Source organism: Schistocerca serialis, chromosome 2 (genome assembly GCF_023864345.2).
Source record: "Schistocerca serialis cubense isolate TAMUIC-IGC-003099 chromosome 2, iqSchSeri2.2, whole genome shotgun sequence".
Classification (NCBI taxonomy): domain Eukaryota; kingdom Metazoa; phylum Arthropoda; class Insecta; order Orthoptera; family Acrididae; genus Schistocerca; species Schistocerca serialis.
This window is the reverse complement of record NC_064639.1, coordinates 480,185,752-480,202,083: the sequence shown is the minus strand read 5'-3', so window position 1 is coordinate 480,202,083 and position 16,332 is coordinate 480,185,752. Positions and strand designations below refer to the sequence as shown.

Below are 16,332 nucleotides of genomic sequence, written 5' to 3'. Positions count from 1 at the left end.
GATTGCGGAGTATGTATGTAGATTTAGATGTAGATGTAGATTTAGCTGGCAGATAAACATGACAAGATCTATGAGCTTGATGAATTATGGAAATGGTTTAAGAAGGATTTCAAAAAGTATTTCGTCAGTACCATGAGAAGGAATTAGATTAAAAGACAGTACTACCAAAAGTGAAGAAACAAAAGAACAGGAAATGAGAGTTTTATGAGTTATGGTCATGCAAGGCAAACAAAAGTTGCTCACCCAAAAAAGAAAGAGATGGTGATCATTTGTCAATTTTTTTTAATTTTCTTAGTAAATAAAGTCAGATGCTTCAACAGCTTTAGATTCTAAAATTCAGTTTTTGTAACTAACAGAAATTCCCTGTCATATGAGCAAAGGGAGGTGTAATATAGTACAGATCTCTACACATTACAGGAACAAACAGATCTGTCTGCAGCAAACAATGATCCACCGGAAAATACTTTATTAAAATGTGTTAAATTATTTAAATATATCCACCCTACTTCCCTGTCTATATCTGAGTCACTACGTTACAGGTAATACAAATGTCTTTTCCTTAATTTATAAATCTTAAATGGCTGATAAAATTTCTATCTATTTGGTAGGAAGGACTTACTCTAGCTACAGTGATGGAGACCCGTGTGCCAGTGCAGTTACTGCAAGCAAGCATGACCTCACCAAAGTCGGGGAGCTCATCATCCAAGTTTCGAGAACGCCCATGCTGCTTAGCCTCTCTAGAATGCAGACAAAAATGTTTATAAAAACTGAGTAGTTATTTTCAAATTCCTTGTTGCATCACTAGTTCTTTAGGCAGTAGCATCAGAATACATAGGAATTATTGTAAGAGCTGCAACCAATACTGCTGTAAAACTAAACTGAGACGTTATTCCAATATTATTCATTGGTTATAAATTTCATGACTTCATCTACAATGGGTATACATGTATTAGCCAACTGTTACATATGAACATTGGTGCTGGATCAGGACTCGAATTCGGCTTTCTTGCTTATTGCAAGCTGTCACCTTAACCATTCAGGTTATTTGTGCATGCTTCCTAGCCTGATGCAAACCTCTTCAAGTTACTGTCAATATCCTTACATCATAGTGTTAGGCATATAAGTAAGTAAACTAAGACAGTGAAATGCAAATTTGTGCACCCTAAAGTGGTGTACAGAAAATAAGGTACTGATTACATCTACTGATGTCCAAAAACAAAATCAGACAGCCTTAAAATGAATATAGGAAATAAAAATTAAAAATATAATAACCATCAAAAGAATTAAACTAATTCTTTATAACATTAAAGGATTACAGAGACACAGGAATCAGGTTTGTTCAAATGAACAATGAAATGTACATAGCCCATTAATGACAATATCAATGAATAATGGGAAAAACATTAAAAAACAATGACAACCCTTTGTGATGGATAATAAAAACATATTACCATTTTCCCTAGTTCAACATTTCCCGAAGGTATGCCGAATCAGTCATTTTCACAGGCTAATAGTAAAATATTCTAACAACAGGGTAAAGAACACAGGATGATCTATTCTGTCAGAAAACTTCCTTGTCTTGCTCCTTTTCGCATTATGTGTGTAGGTGGGTGGGAAGGGGGAGAGGGAGAGTGGGAGCGGTTGGTGATGAACTATGAGATTTAGTTCTATATGAAATTATGTGTACATTGCATTCTTATCTTTACCATTAACTTTTCAACATGTGTGCAAGCATTCTTTTTTTTAATTTTGTACTGCACATAAGTCCAGCTATAATTATAAGACATCACATAAGTGTTATTACTCTCAAAGAAGATGGTAAGAATATATTTAATGACACAGTGATGCAAAATCACAAACTTCACACAAATTTTCATTAAAACATGAACGCAAAATATTGCATTAAGTATATGCCCTGTAATCAAAAATATTAATTACATAACTAATTTTTATTGCTGTGTTAGTGTAATTCTATGAAGACATACAACTACATTTATGAACAGTAACTTCCATACTAAGTTGAAAAATGTTTTGCATGCAGTGACTGTCATAATTATTGAGACTCAGTTAAGTTGGACAAACTTTCATTATGCACCATTATTCTACTTCTTCTTAACTGATCCCTTTCTTTTCCCTTTTATAAGATATCTTTGCGTCATCATATTTTGTACATCATAAACTGTGTCTTTTTATGGTTATCCAACATAGCAGTTTGTTCAAAATTCCTTATTCTTGAATCCTTTCCAATCATATCATACCATTTTTGTAGTGCACTTGTACTTATTAACCCTGTCCCCCTATTCTTAAAATTTTCAATGTACTGTTGAGAAATTTCATGTTACTGATTTTTATTTTCAATTCTTTTTTTCTAAGGTATTCTGATGCAAATGTGAAATTCAACATATTAGCATAACACTGGTGGCATAAAATGTAGTGCATTTATTTTTATTAGGAGACATAATTTCACCCTTAAACTGCTCAAATATAAATAAGGTGTCAGCATGTTAACACAAATACCTGGATTACTCTTATATCTTTCTAATACGTCTGATATTACTGCGGATGAAAGTGAAAGAACTTCTAATACATAGCTCCACAGACCTGTGTGACAAATTCCAGAGACGCACGATTCCTAGAGATGAAGCAACAGTCAGAAAGGAGCCACAGAGTGACATGACAATTGGCTGACCTTCTGCTGCCCCAAGAGATAGGGTTTGCTTTATAGTGCCATGTAAGGTGCGGATGTCCAGTTTAGCACCCACTGACAGTACCACCAGATTTTCTTCATACAAAACACAAGTGTCCACTTCGCATGCAAATGTTGCTGGAAATAATACCAGTGTGAGAAAACACAACATTTCAAATTTAGTCATCTCATTATACATATGAGAAAAGATTTATTAAATTTCTATAATTTCTTACAGAACAGGTAGGGAGAAAAGCATAAAAGAAAAGTAAAAGTAACAATTCTTCTGCTTTCAAATGCATAAAGTAGTTTGCAATAGCATGTCCGTCAGTGCTCTATTTTGAATGAAGTTTCCGGTAATTTGAATCATAAAACAGGTTGCTCCTGTGCTTCTTCTTGGGTTTAATTTGTAATGTTTTTCCTGAATTTTCAAGAACTGAGTAAATATTTTGTCTGTGATTATTTTGACATTTTTCTACACAGCTCGAATGCAAACATACATATATGCCTTGGATGAATCTTTTAGCCTCTTCATAAGTTCTGCATGATGTAATCTGCTGGTATATTTCTTCTCTCTATGGAAGGAATCTTATACTGCTATTCTGAAACTTACTTAGTGATTTCACTCAAAGATTAGTTCAGAAATGTGCCCCGCACATACCAACATGAGGTGGCATATATTTATACTTAATTATTTGTAGGGTAGTAATTTCAGTTGTGAATACATTTCACCTGGAAGAATGGTTTCCATGCACCAAGAAACTTTTCAGTACTTATCTTACTACTATATCTGTGATGATAAAAGCTGTAATTAAGATAAAGATTTGGGGAAATAAGCACTAGCAGTTTCTGAATTATATGGGGCCATGAAAAAATTATGACTGCAATTTGAGAAATCTCCCAAGGTACGTTTGACCATGTCACTCAAAGAAGAAGAAGAATTACAGCAACTGCAAACTGTTTATGAAAATCTTAACATATCATTTAACAATACTCACCAACAGACTTGGCAGCCATATTAGCAGCTGTAACAGAAGTAGCACCCTCACTGGGTGGTAACAACTGGTAAACAGCAAGTGTTCGTGCACTCCAAGCAGCAATGTGTTGTGATGACACAGCTACACCAGATACTTGCAGATCAACTTTCAGTTCCATGTAGTGCATAGGTGCAGGTGGGAGTGTCTGTACTTGCAGTACATTTGGAGATATCTGTACTGTTGATACCTGTTATATGGAAATTCCTTACATTACATACAATGAAACAATTGTTAAAATATAATCAATATCACAATTAAAATACAATTTGACAATAATTAATAATACATAGATACCACACATGTTTACTGTGCTGATGCAAAGTGATATGAGTAACTATCATTATTAAAGTATAACTGAACTATTTGTGTTTCCTCATTATCAAAGGAACCTTACAAATCACCTATAGAAGTATGACAGAGATAAAATGCTAGCTTGCATGTAGGAGTATTTTCACATTTTTGTGAAGCTCAGTAAGGCAGAATGTCATACACGTCATACTGGTAGAAACAGTATGTTGAGGAGAACACACTGAATGAAAAATCTGGATGTACAATTTTTGCATGTCATATGGTGGAAGCAGATTTGCAAAGAACACCTGGAATGTGTAAAAGATTATACAAATGACAGCAGAGAAGGTAAATGCAGAGAAAAGGACTGGTTAGAGGTGCCAAAAGTAGGAGAAAAAATTAGTAATACAGTTGGAAGAATGTTGAAAAGTAGGAGAAAGAGAGGAAAAGTGGTCAGGGAAGACAATGGAAGTGTAATTATAATTCCATAAAAAACAAATTATAAATAGATAACCCAAGGTGTAACATTACTGAAGGGAGTAGCAATTGATGCAATGGATGTTGGTTGTCAAAAGTATTTGAAACCACTACTTACTATAAACCATCTACAAACACAGAGACATTACTTGGTCAGCATTAACTTATATGCTAGAAATATGTAAAATATTCCTATAACCATGAAACAAAAGACATCATTTTTCTAGGTTTTGTCTAGTCTAAACTTTTTCAACATCCATACAAAATCACAATTAGCAATTAAAGGTGTATGAAATAGCTACCCCCATAAGCATATAAGTACGAAGTGTACGGTTTTAGATTACAGGAAGAGTCACCTATGGTAAAGCTTTGTGTAAGATGGGAGCCACAGTTATTGACTGAATACTGATCAGGAGGAAAGGTAAATTTCTCGTTCATTTTTGGACTATTACTGGAATACTGCAACTCTTTCTTCTCTGCACTGATTTTTTATGTGGGTGAGCGATGTACCCACTGTTCCACATCAGAAATGAAGCAGCAATCAAAACAGTAAGTGGTTCTATTTCTGGGATACAAAAATAATTCTTGTTATTGATTGCCTTGCAAAGATTAAAACAGTAACTGGTAAATACGAGGGCTATCCATAAAGTACATTACGTTTTGGAATTAAAAATAAATAATAAAGTATTGGAAATTTTTTTATTATATACAGCTGAAAGCCACACTTAAATACTACCTTTCTACATAATTGCCATTTAAATTAAGGCACTTATCGTAGCGATGGACGAGCTTGGAAATTCCTTTGTCGTAAAATTTGGCTGCCTGCGCCTTCAACCACGTGGTTACCTCTTCTTGAAGCTGTGCGTCGCCATCAAAACGCTGCAAAGCCAACCACTTCTTCATTGCTGGGAATAAGTGGAAGTCGCTCGGTGCCAGGTCGGGACTGTACGGCGGATGAGGAAACAACTCCCACTTAAAAGATTCGAGAACTTCATGAGTGGCATTTGCCGTGTGGGCCCGGGCGTTGTCGTGAATCAGCAAGATCTTTGAGCCTAACTTTCCCCTGCGCTTGTTTTGTATTGCTCTTCTGAGGTTGTGCCGAGTTTGGCAATACCTTTGAGAGTTTATTGTAGTGCCTCTTTCCAGGAAATCCACAAAAATCATATTTCTACCGGGTTACTGAAGGTGCAGGCGGCCGAATTTTATGACGAATTTCCAAGCTCGTCCATCGCTACGATAAGTGCCTTAATTTAAATGGCAACTATGTAGAAAAGTAGTATTTAAGTGTGGCTTTCATCTGTATATAATAAAAAAAATTCCAATACTTTATTTATTTTTAATTCCAAAACGTAATGTACTTTGTGGATAGCCCTCGTACTATGCAACTTTTCTGGACCAAATGCATAAAATAAAGTTGTACAAGAGGTGTGGATTGCCAAAACAAACCAAATCTTTCATTATAAACAAATACCTGCCCACAAATGTGATTTGACACTGAGAAAACTAGGTATTTTTAGAACCAGATTTGGCACCCTCTGACTTCGAACTTTTCCCACAGCTGAATAGATTGGCAACTGGAAACATTGAAAGTCCAGTAATGAACGTTATGGCATTTGCAGGTGAGTATTTTGCAGGCTTCCCAGAATCACATTTTATGAATACAATCTACTCAACAGAAAAATGTTGGAAAAAGTTCACTGATCATAAGGGGACTACATCTAAAATCATCTTTCACAAGCCAGCTGATTTTTTTCCTTGTCCTACAGTGACTGTAAATATTAAAATGTGACTTTGTTAATTGAATTTTTTAAATGTCTTTGCCACAAGATATCTTGGGCCTACATTACATAACAGAACCAGTCAAAGGCATATTGACTGAAATCAAGCAATGGAAAATCCAGGATCGAATGTAACAACATTATGAAAAGGAAAGTTGCTACTCATCATATAGTGGAGATGCTGGATGATAGATAGGAATAACAAAAAAACTGTCACAAGTACAGCTTTCAGCTAGTAAGGCCTTCATCAACAATGGGCAGCGCGCGCACACACACACACACACATACACACACACACACACACACACACACACACACACACACACACACTCATTAAATGCAACACACGACTGCAGTCTCAGGCAACTGAAACCTGTGCAGTTTAAGTTACCTGAGACTGCAGTCATGTGTGTGAGCTGTGTTTGCGTGAGTATGTATGTGTGTGTGTGTCTGTCGTCTATTGTTGTCAAAGGCCTTACTGGCCAAAAGCTTTATTTGTGACAATCTCTTTGTTCTGCCTACCTGCGACTTAGCATCTCCACTATATGGTGAGTAGCAACGTTCCTTTTCATAATACTGTTACATATTGACTGAAAGCGGTCATGACAACTAGTTTTGTAAACACAGCTTTGCATTCTTGTAGTGTTCAGCATGATGTAAGATATAATACTTTCAGTACACACACATCCAAAGGATTTTTGGCAACTCAGAGGAAATGAGTAATACAAGAAACTTTTCAAAATTACCCACTTTGCTGATGACGTATGTCTAGGTGTGATTGCTATTGTAACAGAGCAGCCAGAAAGTCAGCAAGAGTATTATCTGTATCTAAAGGATATTAAACATTACTTTAATATTTGTATGTCAGAAAGAAGTAAATGTGTCTGTATGTAAGGATTGGTGCAGGTCAGTTTTGGCGCGAGTATGCTCATGAGTGAGCATTCTGATTGGCAGTCAGTATGGTTTGCCAATCAGAACTAAGATGGTTCCCACTGGTTACCTGATAGTTATATTGGGAGTGAGGCCACAAGAAAGGAGTCGCTCGCCAGCCTCAGTCGCGGAAGGAAATGTTAAATGTGATGTTTCTAATTATGTGTAAAATGAAGGAATATTGACTTCCTCATGTTTGATATGTGTTGTGACTAATGCTGATGTAGTTATGGACAGTTTTGTGAAGTTTGGAAGTTCTAGAAATGTTTAGTTGGACAGATATTTGAGTGTGAAGTTTGGCCTGCATAGTATCCGCATGGCAATGTTTCAGTATTCACCCACTGAGCATTTTTGGCGAGCAATTCTTTTTTGAAATCCACCATCAGGACTGAGTGTAATAACTCATGTTAGTGGTGGAATTAATGACTGTGGAAACGTTGTTTAACTCGGGTCGGATTTGGACAGATTTCTGGCTGCTGTGCATGTGAAATGAGTGTACGAATTGTGAACATGAAGAAAATAGCCAATAGTTTAGATGTGGACTGAATAGTACCGTTTCTTTGGCTAGATGGACAAAATAAACCTTTTTGTGTGGAAATTTTGGACATTATTTTCCAGAAGCCAATCCATTTTCTTACCGCCCGATAAATTTTTTAAGGACAGTTTTTCTACAGAATTTTATTTCATTATTACAGTTGCACGGCCTCAGTAATTGTAGATATTAGATGGTGTTTTTATCAACTCTGCTTTTACATGCTCTTGAAAGTATCTACTTTGCCGAGTGGAGGGACATTGAGCAGACGACCTGAGGTAGGTGAATAGTAATTTGCAGCCTGCACACGGAATCCTCGAACCCCGCCATGCCAGAGTGTCAACAATAAGCCAATAAATCTACATCTATCCTCTGTGAACCACTGTGAAGTGCATGGCACAGAATACTTCCTATATTACTACATATTGCGGTTTCTTCCAAGATTGATTAAGTGTCTCTGTGTGCACTGTAATTAGCTTAATCAATTTAAAAAGTCCCTATGTTCCTTTAGAAGCAATACCTAGAAGGTTGTAGTCTACTCTTTTTCCCTGGTTCTTGAAACTTTCTATATAGTCTTTTGCAGGACAGCTGGCATCTATCTTCAAGTGTCTGCTAGTTCAGATTTTACATTTACTCCAAATATGGAGTTGGACAAACAGTGCTCTGATGCCATTGAATGCTTCTTGAAATTTGTTGTGCAGGCAATAAAGGACTCAGAAGTAACGTAACAAGTACTGTATGTAGTGATTCATTTAATAAGACAACTGCCATGTAAACTCTTCTAACCTAAAGTTCAAAAGCAGGAAAGCAATACATAAAATAAGTTAAAGCAAATTTTGACTGTGATATTGAAAAGTATTAGGAATGAAAACATTGTACATAAAAGTAAACCTCACTGTGTCAGTATACGCTGCACACAACCGCTGTTCTCGCAAAATGAACACTGTTGTAATTGTATTGGCAGCAAGCAAAGTGCCACCCCATGAAAGCTGTTTGATGGAACCATGCAGCTGACATCCTCGCAGTAATATCCAGTTGTCAGAATCTGCACCAGAGCTGCCAGTAGCCCCTCCACTGCCAGCATCAGCAGTAGTGCGTCGCCACATCAGCACTTGTCCAAGAGATGTCCCCGCACAAAGCAGCACTGTTTTGTAATGTGCATGCTTTGTCTTTATTGCAAGCAGATTAGATTACAGTTACAGCTGATGACATGAAATATAAATAAATGATTAGTATGAAAAATGATGATATTATGAAAAGGACTCATTACTACTCACCATAAAGTGGAGATGTCGAAATGCAGACAGGCACAAAAAAAAGACCTCTAAACAAGTAAGTTTTCGGCCAAAAGGCCTTCCTCTGAATTAGACAAAGCACAATACACACACTCACGAATACGCAACTCGTAAACACATGACAGCTGTCTCTGGCTGCCGAGGCCAGACTGCGAGTAACAGTGCATGATGAGGAAACAGTCCGGGTGGTCGGGGTAAGGAGGAGTCTGGGGAGGAGAGGGGGAGAGATAGCAGGGTAGGGTGGAGGATGGTAAAGTGCTGCTTGTGGGAGTCTACAGGGATGAAGTGGTGAGGGGGAAAAAATTCAGTTTAAACAATGGAAAATATTATGAAAAGGACAGACTGCTACTCACCATGTAGTGGATAAAGCTGAGTCGCTGACAGGCACAACAAAAAGACTGTGAAACAAGTAAGTTTTCAACCAAAAGGCCTCCTGAATTACACAAAATACACACACACACACACACACACACACACATTCAAGCAAATGCAACTCATAAACGAATGCCTTTCCGCAACTCAACATCTCCTTGCATTTGACTTGACTCTTAATTTCAGCTGTTACTTTTCAGTAATTTCCAAGACTTCTGCTGGGCAAAGCATAAAAACACGTGTATACCTTATCCATTATTCCTCATTTTCTGTTTTCTTCTTTTTCTGATGAATGGGCTATCTGATGGTTTAAAAACAAGAGATTACAGTTAATTTTTTATGATTAATGACCTAGTCCAGTTAGTCCTTTTCAGTAGCTGCAAGGTAGACTTTCTTCATCTGAATCATATCATAGATACTCATAAATATGATTTAAATAAGTTTAAGTGTGTATGTATTGTGTTTATTGTATGAGCTGGTTATTCTACTGAAGCAATACAGAAATATCTGAGAGCTGTTTAGTTTAGTGTTTCTATGGAAAAGGTAAAGTTCAATTTTTGCCACAGAAATATATGGCAAATTAAATTGAGTAAACAAGGACTGATTGAATAAAATCTACTCTTTTTCCTTCAAGGAAATTAATCTGTATGGAAAAAAAAGCCAGCACCTCAATGTTTCTTTTATTTCCATCATTGCTTTTTTGATGCACAAGTTGAACATTATGGGGGAAAGACTTTGCTGTGTCGTCCACACAGGAAATAGCCAGGACAAAAGCACTACAGGTGCAAAGATACGAGCTGGTGCCAGTGCCATTGAGACTTGTCACTTGCAATGGTTCCACTAACGCTAAAGGTGGTGCTGAGGATGAAGATATCAATTTCACCTCAGCCAATTGCCAGCCAAGTACAATCGACCACTGACCAGATAACAACAGACAGAAGCCTACTCGGAAGTTAGAAGAGCAGCTCTCGCTCATTTGGTTATAGAGCGTCATCCAGTACTGACTTAGACAGGGAACATTGCTTCGTGAACTCTCAGAAGTGAACAGACAGTTGTAAATTGCATTTTCTATGTACTGTGAAGTTTACCTACGATTATTTGCACTTCGCCATTGAGGGACTTTTTAGTCTTATGTTACATGCAGTGTTGCAGGCTTCATTATTCAACAAGTCACAAAGATAAGTAAACCTTTTGACTCCTATGTGTGACTTAGTTACCAATTTGTTGGAGTGCTGCAGAACCTTTGTTCTCCAGTCCTGTTACCTGACCCTAGGACATCCCCGTATAATAGTGGCAAGGAGAAATTGTCTTAGCGGTTTACTGCATCAGAAGCCATTTCACGAACTCACAAATTCGGCTTATCATAACAACAGTGGCATCTCAGCCTCCACAGCAGTGGTGACTAGGGTTTGCAAAAGAATTCATCCCCGTCTTACATGCTTTTTAAACCAAACTATTCTCTCTAAGTCTTCCACTCATTTTGATTTCTCTAGCTTAGTGTACTATTGTACATTACCCATCTTTCCCTACAGCTTGTATCTATTTTTTTGAGAATTTCAAGCACCTTGCAGCATTTTAGGTTGTTAAATGCTTTTACTAAGTTGACAAGTTCAATGACGGCATCTTAATTTTTCTGAAGTATTAGCTCCAGCATCAAAAACAGCAAAACAAATTATTTTTCTCTGGTGCCTTTACCTTTCCTAAAGTCCAATTGACTGTTATCTAAAAGATTCTCAGTTTTCTTTTCCATTCTTCTGTATATTATTCTGTGAGTAACTTGGATTCATGAGCTCTTAAGCAGATCGTGCGATAGCTCTTGCATTTATCTGCCAGTGTTATGTTCAGCATGATATTATCCAAAGATCTGAGTCTCTCTTGTTTGATCACAAACCTTTCCAAAGATCTATCAAACTCTGGATCCCCTACATCTTCGAAATAAACATCCTTTTCTTCTTTGATTTTATCATCAGATAATTACGTTTCCCTAAAGGTTCATGATGTACTTGTTCGCCTATCCTCTCTCTCCTCCATGTAAACAAGTGAAGTAATTTTTCCTTCTTAATGTTAACAACAAAGCTTTTAATTTCACCAAAACATATTTTGACACAACTATATACAGAATCTGTTCTTACAATCACCATTTTCTTTTTGACTTTTTCACATTATACCTTCAGTCAATTCTCTTATGTTCTCCCGCATTTCCCATTGCTTACATTCTATACTGATGTATTCCTATCTTTTTCTAACATTTATGTTGTTTCTTCTTTTGTTACGTGAAGAATTCCTTCTGTTATCTAACGTTTCTTCACAGGTACCTTCATTGTATTTGTCTGTGCAACTTTTATGACTGTCCTTTTTAAGGATGTACATTTTCCTTCAGCTGAAATGCCTGCTTGGTATTCATTATCGCAGTACCAACATCCTTATATGACTTCTAATGACAAATCATCATTCTTGAATACTTTAGTATCCATTTTTGGAAGTTGACTATCCAGGGCTGACACAAGTTTCCTCAAGTGAAATTCCCTGATATTTCCTTGATTTCCAGATAAGTTTTAGCATTTTTCCTTGACAAATTTTGAGATGTCAAGGGTAAGTAAAGACATAAGTTGACAAAAATTGTAAGGACTTCCGTATATGTCCTCCATTTTGTTTTGTTTTGTTTTAGGGCACAAAAACAACTAGGATCATACATGCCCATGTGTGTGGAACACGAAGACAAAGAGAGGAGTTAAAAGTGACAACATGTCAATCCCCAATGATGGAAGAAAGGTCTATAAAATACACATAGAGAAATGGAGGTCCAGAACTAAAAATTAAATGGCCTTCGCCATATTGCCAAGACGGATAAAAAATAAAACACGGTCAACAGCCCGTGCATTGTTCACTAAAACGGCCAATAATTCAGACGGCAAACCCAAATGGGAACATAAACAGTAAAAAAAGGGCATTCCATCAGAAAATGGCAGACTGTTAAAAGCTGTGCACAATGTGGTGTGGAAGCACCACTTAACAAATGGTGATGGCTAAAACGGCAGTGCCCAATACACAACCTACTTAAAATGATCTCCTCATAGTGGGAGGGCTGAGAGGAGGTCGTCCAAGCTGCTGGGAGAGGTTTAATAACCCAAAGCTTATTCCCATGAAGGGACAACCAGTGGTGATGCTAAAGTGACACCCTTCCTGACAGATGGCAACACAGATGGTAGTTCGGCATCATCAGAGAGAATGTAAAAACTAGTGGGCTGAAGTACAAGCACTGCAGCCTCGGCAGCAGCATTAGCAGCCTCGTTTCCTGTCACACTGGCATTACCAGAAACCCACATAAACATCACAGTGGCTTGATCAAGGGTGAGCAAGTGAAAGCTTTACTGGACCTGTTGCACAAATGGATGGATGGAGTAAAGTACACAGAGGCTTTGAAGGGTGCTGAGTGAGAGTGAGGAGACGACACAACTGAAAAGCCTGTGTTGCTGGATGTACTCCATGGCCAGATACAGGGTGAAGAGCTCTGGTGTAAATAAGCAGTGTGCCAGAAGCCGATACCAAAAAACGTTGGTGCGAACGATGAAGGCACACTCAACACCATGGTCAGTCTGTGAGCCATCAGTATACACAAAGGTACTACTGCGAAATTCTCTGTGAAGGTCATAAAACTGAAGGTGATAGAACGAGGCTGGTGTATTGTCTTTAGGAAGCGAATGAAGGCTAAGGTGAAAACGGTCTGCCGCATGAAGCCAAGGCGATGAAGGGTTAATACCCACTGCGAAAGCTGCAGGAAATGTGAAGTTAATCTGCTGGAGTAAGAGCCGAAAGCGAACTCCAGGGAGTAACAGAAAAGAGGGATGCACCCCCGTACTGGCAATCAAAGGAATCATGAAAGAAGGAGGCACAGGAGGGGTGGCCATGCATGGCAGACAAATGGCATGCATATCTGCTGAAGAGAAAGTCATGACGGCTGGACAGCAGTAGTTCGGCAGCTTCTGCATACAGACTCTCAACCGGGCTAGTGCAAAAGGGGCCAGTGGCCAAACGGAGGTCACGATGGAGGATAGTATTGAGGCGGTGTACGAGGGACAGATGTGCAGACGCATAAACAAAGCACCCATGTCTAGTTTCGAATGGACAAGGGACTGGTGCAAATGGAGGAGGGTGTTTCAATCTGCACCCCAGGAAGTACCATTAAGGACATGTAGGGTATTGAGGGACTGCGTATAGTGGGCTGCCAGGTAAGACATGTGGGAGGACCAAGAGAATTTCCTATCAATCAGGAGCCCCAAGAATTTCATAGTTTCAATGAAAGGAAGAGCAACAGGCCCAAGATGTAAATATGGTGACAGAAACCAATTGCACTGGTTCTGTCAGTGGAAAAATGAAAGCCATTGTTAATGTTCCTTGAGTAAAGACAGTCGAGACATCACTGAAGACGTGGCTCAATGACACAGTCTGTGAACAACTGTAATAGATGGTAAAATTGTCAGCAAAATGGGAGCTAGAGATGCCCAGCGAGAGACAGGCCATTATAGGGTTAATGGTGACAGCAAAGAGGTTGACGCTCAGGACGGAACCCTGAGGCACACTGTTTTCCTGGATACAGGTGTCTGACAACACAGAAACCATATGTACTTTGAAAACTCGGTCTTTTAAAAATTCCTCAAGAAAACGGGCCAGGCAGCCATGGAAGTCCCACATGTAGAGAGTACGGAGGGTACCAGCCCTCAGCAGATGTCGTAGGCTTCCTCCAAATCTAAAAACATGGCCACAGTCTGGGATTTCTGCAGAAAACCATTCATGACATGGGTGGACAAAGCGACGAGATGGTCAACTGCAGAACAGCGCGCTCGAAATCTACACCATGCAGTGGTCAGTAAATTACAAGACTCGAGCCACCATAACAGTTGGATGTAAGTCATACATTCCATCACCTTTCAAACACATCTGGTGAGAGAGATGGGGTAGTGGCGAGAAGGAAGTTATTTGTCCTTACTGGGCTTAGGTATGGGTATGACAGTGGCTTCATGCCAGTGTCTGGGAAACGTGCCCTCTGCCCAGATGTGGTTGTACATATTAAGCAGAAAGTGCTTGTCTGCAAGAGCAAGGTGCTGCAACATCTGAATGTGAACAGCGTCTGGCCCTGGGACAGAGGATCGTGATGAAGTGAGAGCATTATCTAGCTCACTCAAAGTAAAGGCAGCACTGTAACACTCACGATTCTGAGAAGAGAAGGCTATCGGCCAAATCTCCTCTGCTCGTTTCCAATGGAGGAGGGCAGGACAATAGTTGGAGGAGCTCGAGGCCCAAGGTGTTGGAGATAGCAATAGGGTCCATGATGACATTGTCTGCTACTGTCAGGCCGGAAATTGGGGAATGGATCTTGGTCCCAGGGAGCTGTTGGAGAGGAAGAGCAGGTGTAACTGTTAAAAGAACTAGTGAACAAAATTCAGCTAGCTTTTTTGTTTTCCTGAAGAATGCAACGACACTGTGCATGCATCTGTTTATAATTAATACAGTTTGCCATCACAGGATGACAGTTAAAAACATGGAGAGAACATCTCTGCATGTGAATTGCATCGCAGCACTCCTCATTCCACCAAGGGATTGGGACACAGCGTGGTAAAGAGGAAGTGCGAAGAATGGAATGTTCTGCAGTGGTAAGGATCACGTTTGTAAGGTATTCCACCTGACCATCACAACTGGAGAAATCGTGTTTGTCAAAGGTCACCAGGTAGGTGTAAATCCTCCAGTCGGCCTTAGTAAGCTGCCATTTGGATGTGCATGGAGGTGGGGTAGGAGTCAGCAAATGGATAGCACATGGGAAACTGTCACTCGAATAGGTGTCAGGAAGAACAGGCCACTCGAGATGATGCGCAAAATGCGCGGTGCAGAGGAATAGGGCCAAATGGGAATAGGTGTGTGAGGAGTGTGAAAGGAATGTTGGTGCTCCTGTGTTAAGGCAGAAAACGACTGATTAAGAGAGTCAGCCAAGATAGCACCTCTCGGACAGGTTCTGGAAGAACCCCAAATGGGATGATGAGCATTAAAGTCACCAAGCAGCAGAAATGGGTAACGCAGCTGCCCAATAAGCTGGAGGAAGTCAGCCCTGGCGGCATCGAATGACGGAGGGATGTAAATGGTACAAAGGGAAAAGGTCAAGTGAGGAAGGAAAAGCCAAACGGCAACAGCTTGAAGATGGGTAGTCAGGGAGATGGGTTGACTATGAATGTCATCCCCTATGAGCAGCATGGCTCGGCCGCGAATGTTGCATTGCAGGAGAGTCATGATGAGGAAAAAATAAAGGGGTGTTATCTCGGCAGCTGCTGAGTGCCAGTCTGTGAAAACTTGTTGCTACAGGGCAGAGAGGCAGGAGGATCCTGCTCCATGAGGTCCACTGAAGTGTCGGCTTTCTTCTGCTGTCAGCCTACAGAGCCCAATGCAGAAAAACAGTTGATGGTGCGCACTGGCGACACGGAGGCTTGCCAAGAGAAGGTATCACGTGGTGACAGCATCGAAGAGGATCTTCGAGTTGGCGAAGGAGAGGACCGTTTGCCTTTGCTGGACTTCTTTGAGCCTTTCCGATTAGCACATGAAGACTCAGGTGTTGGTTGGCTGGAGGGACACAGGAAGTGTTCACAGGAGTATTGCTTCTGTCCTTTTCGGCCTGTCGATTGTGTAGCTAGTGACTTTGCCCCGTGAGGCGAGAGTTTGATAGCTTGTTGCATAACTGGATGAGGGTACTGCGATGCTACCATAACACTGGGAGGTCTGACAACCTCAGAGCTGAATTTGAGGCTGCACGTCTGCGTGGCCATGTCCTTCAGGGAGCGAAATGTAACAAGAATAGTACTATAAGTGCCAGACAGTAGAACGCAAGATTTGGGACTAGCCAATAACTTGTGCGCAAGCGGGTAAGGAACTTTTTCCTTTAACCGGATCTCCT

The 16,332-nt window shown here is 39.6% G+C and overlaps 1 protein-coding gene across 1 annotated transcript in view; it reads right to left on the bottom strand.

Moving 5' to 3' along the window:
- LOC126457406 (intraflagellar transport protein 140 homolog) overlaps positions 1-16,332 on the bottom strand; it is a 262,614-nt gene that overhangs the window by 175,111 nt on the left and 71,171 nt on the right. Inside the window, exons 7-10 of the mRNA XM_050093673.1 lie at positions 8,625-8,872; positions 3,685-3,910; positions 2,602-2,824; positions 620-737 (exon numbers count right to left, since the gene is read on the bottom strand). Of these exons, the coding sequence (XP_049949630.1) occupies positions 620-737; positions 2,602-2,824; positions 3,685-3,910; positions 8,625-8,872 (815 nt within the window). The remainder of the gene's footprint in view (positions 1-619; positions 738-2,601; positions 2,825-3,684; positions 3,911-8,624; positions 8,873-16,332) is intronic.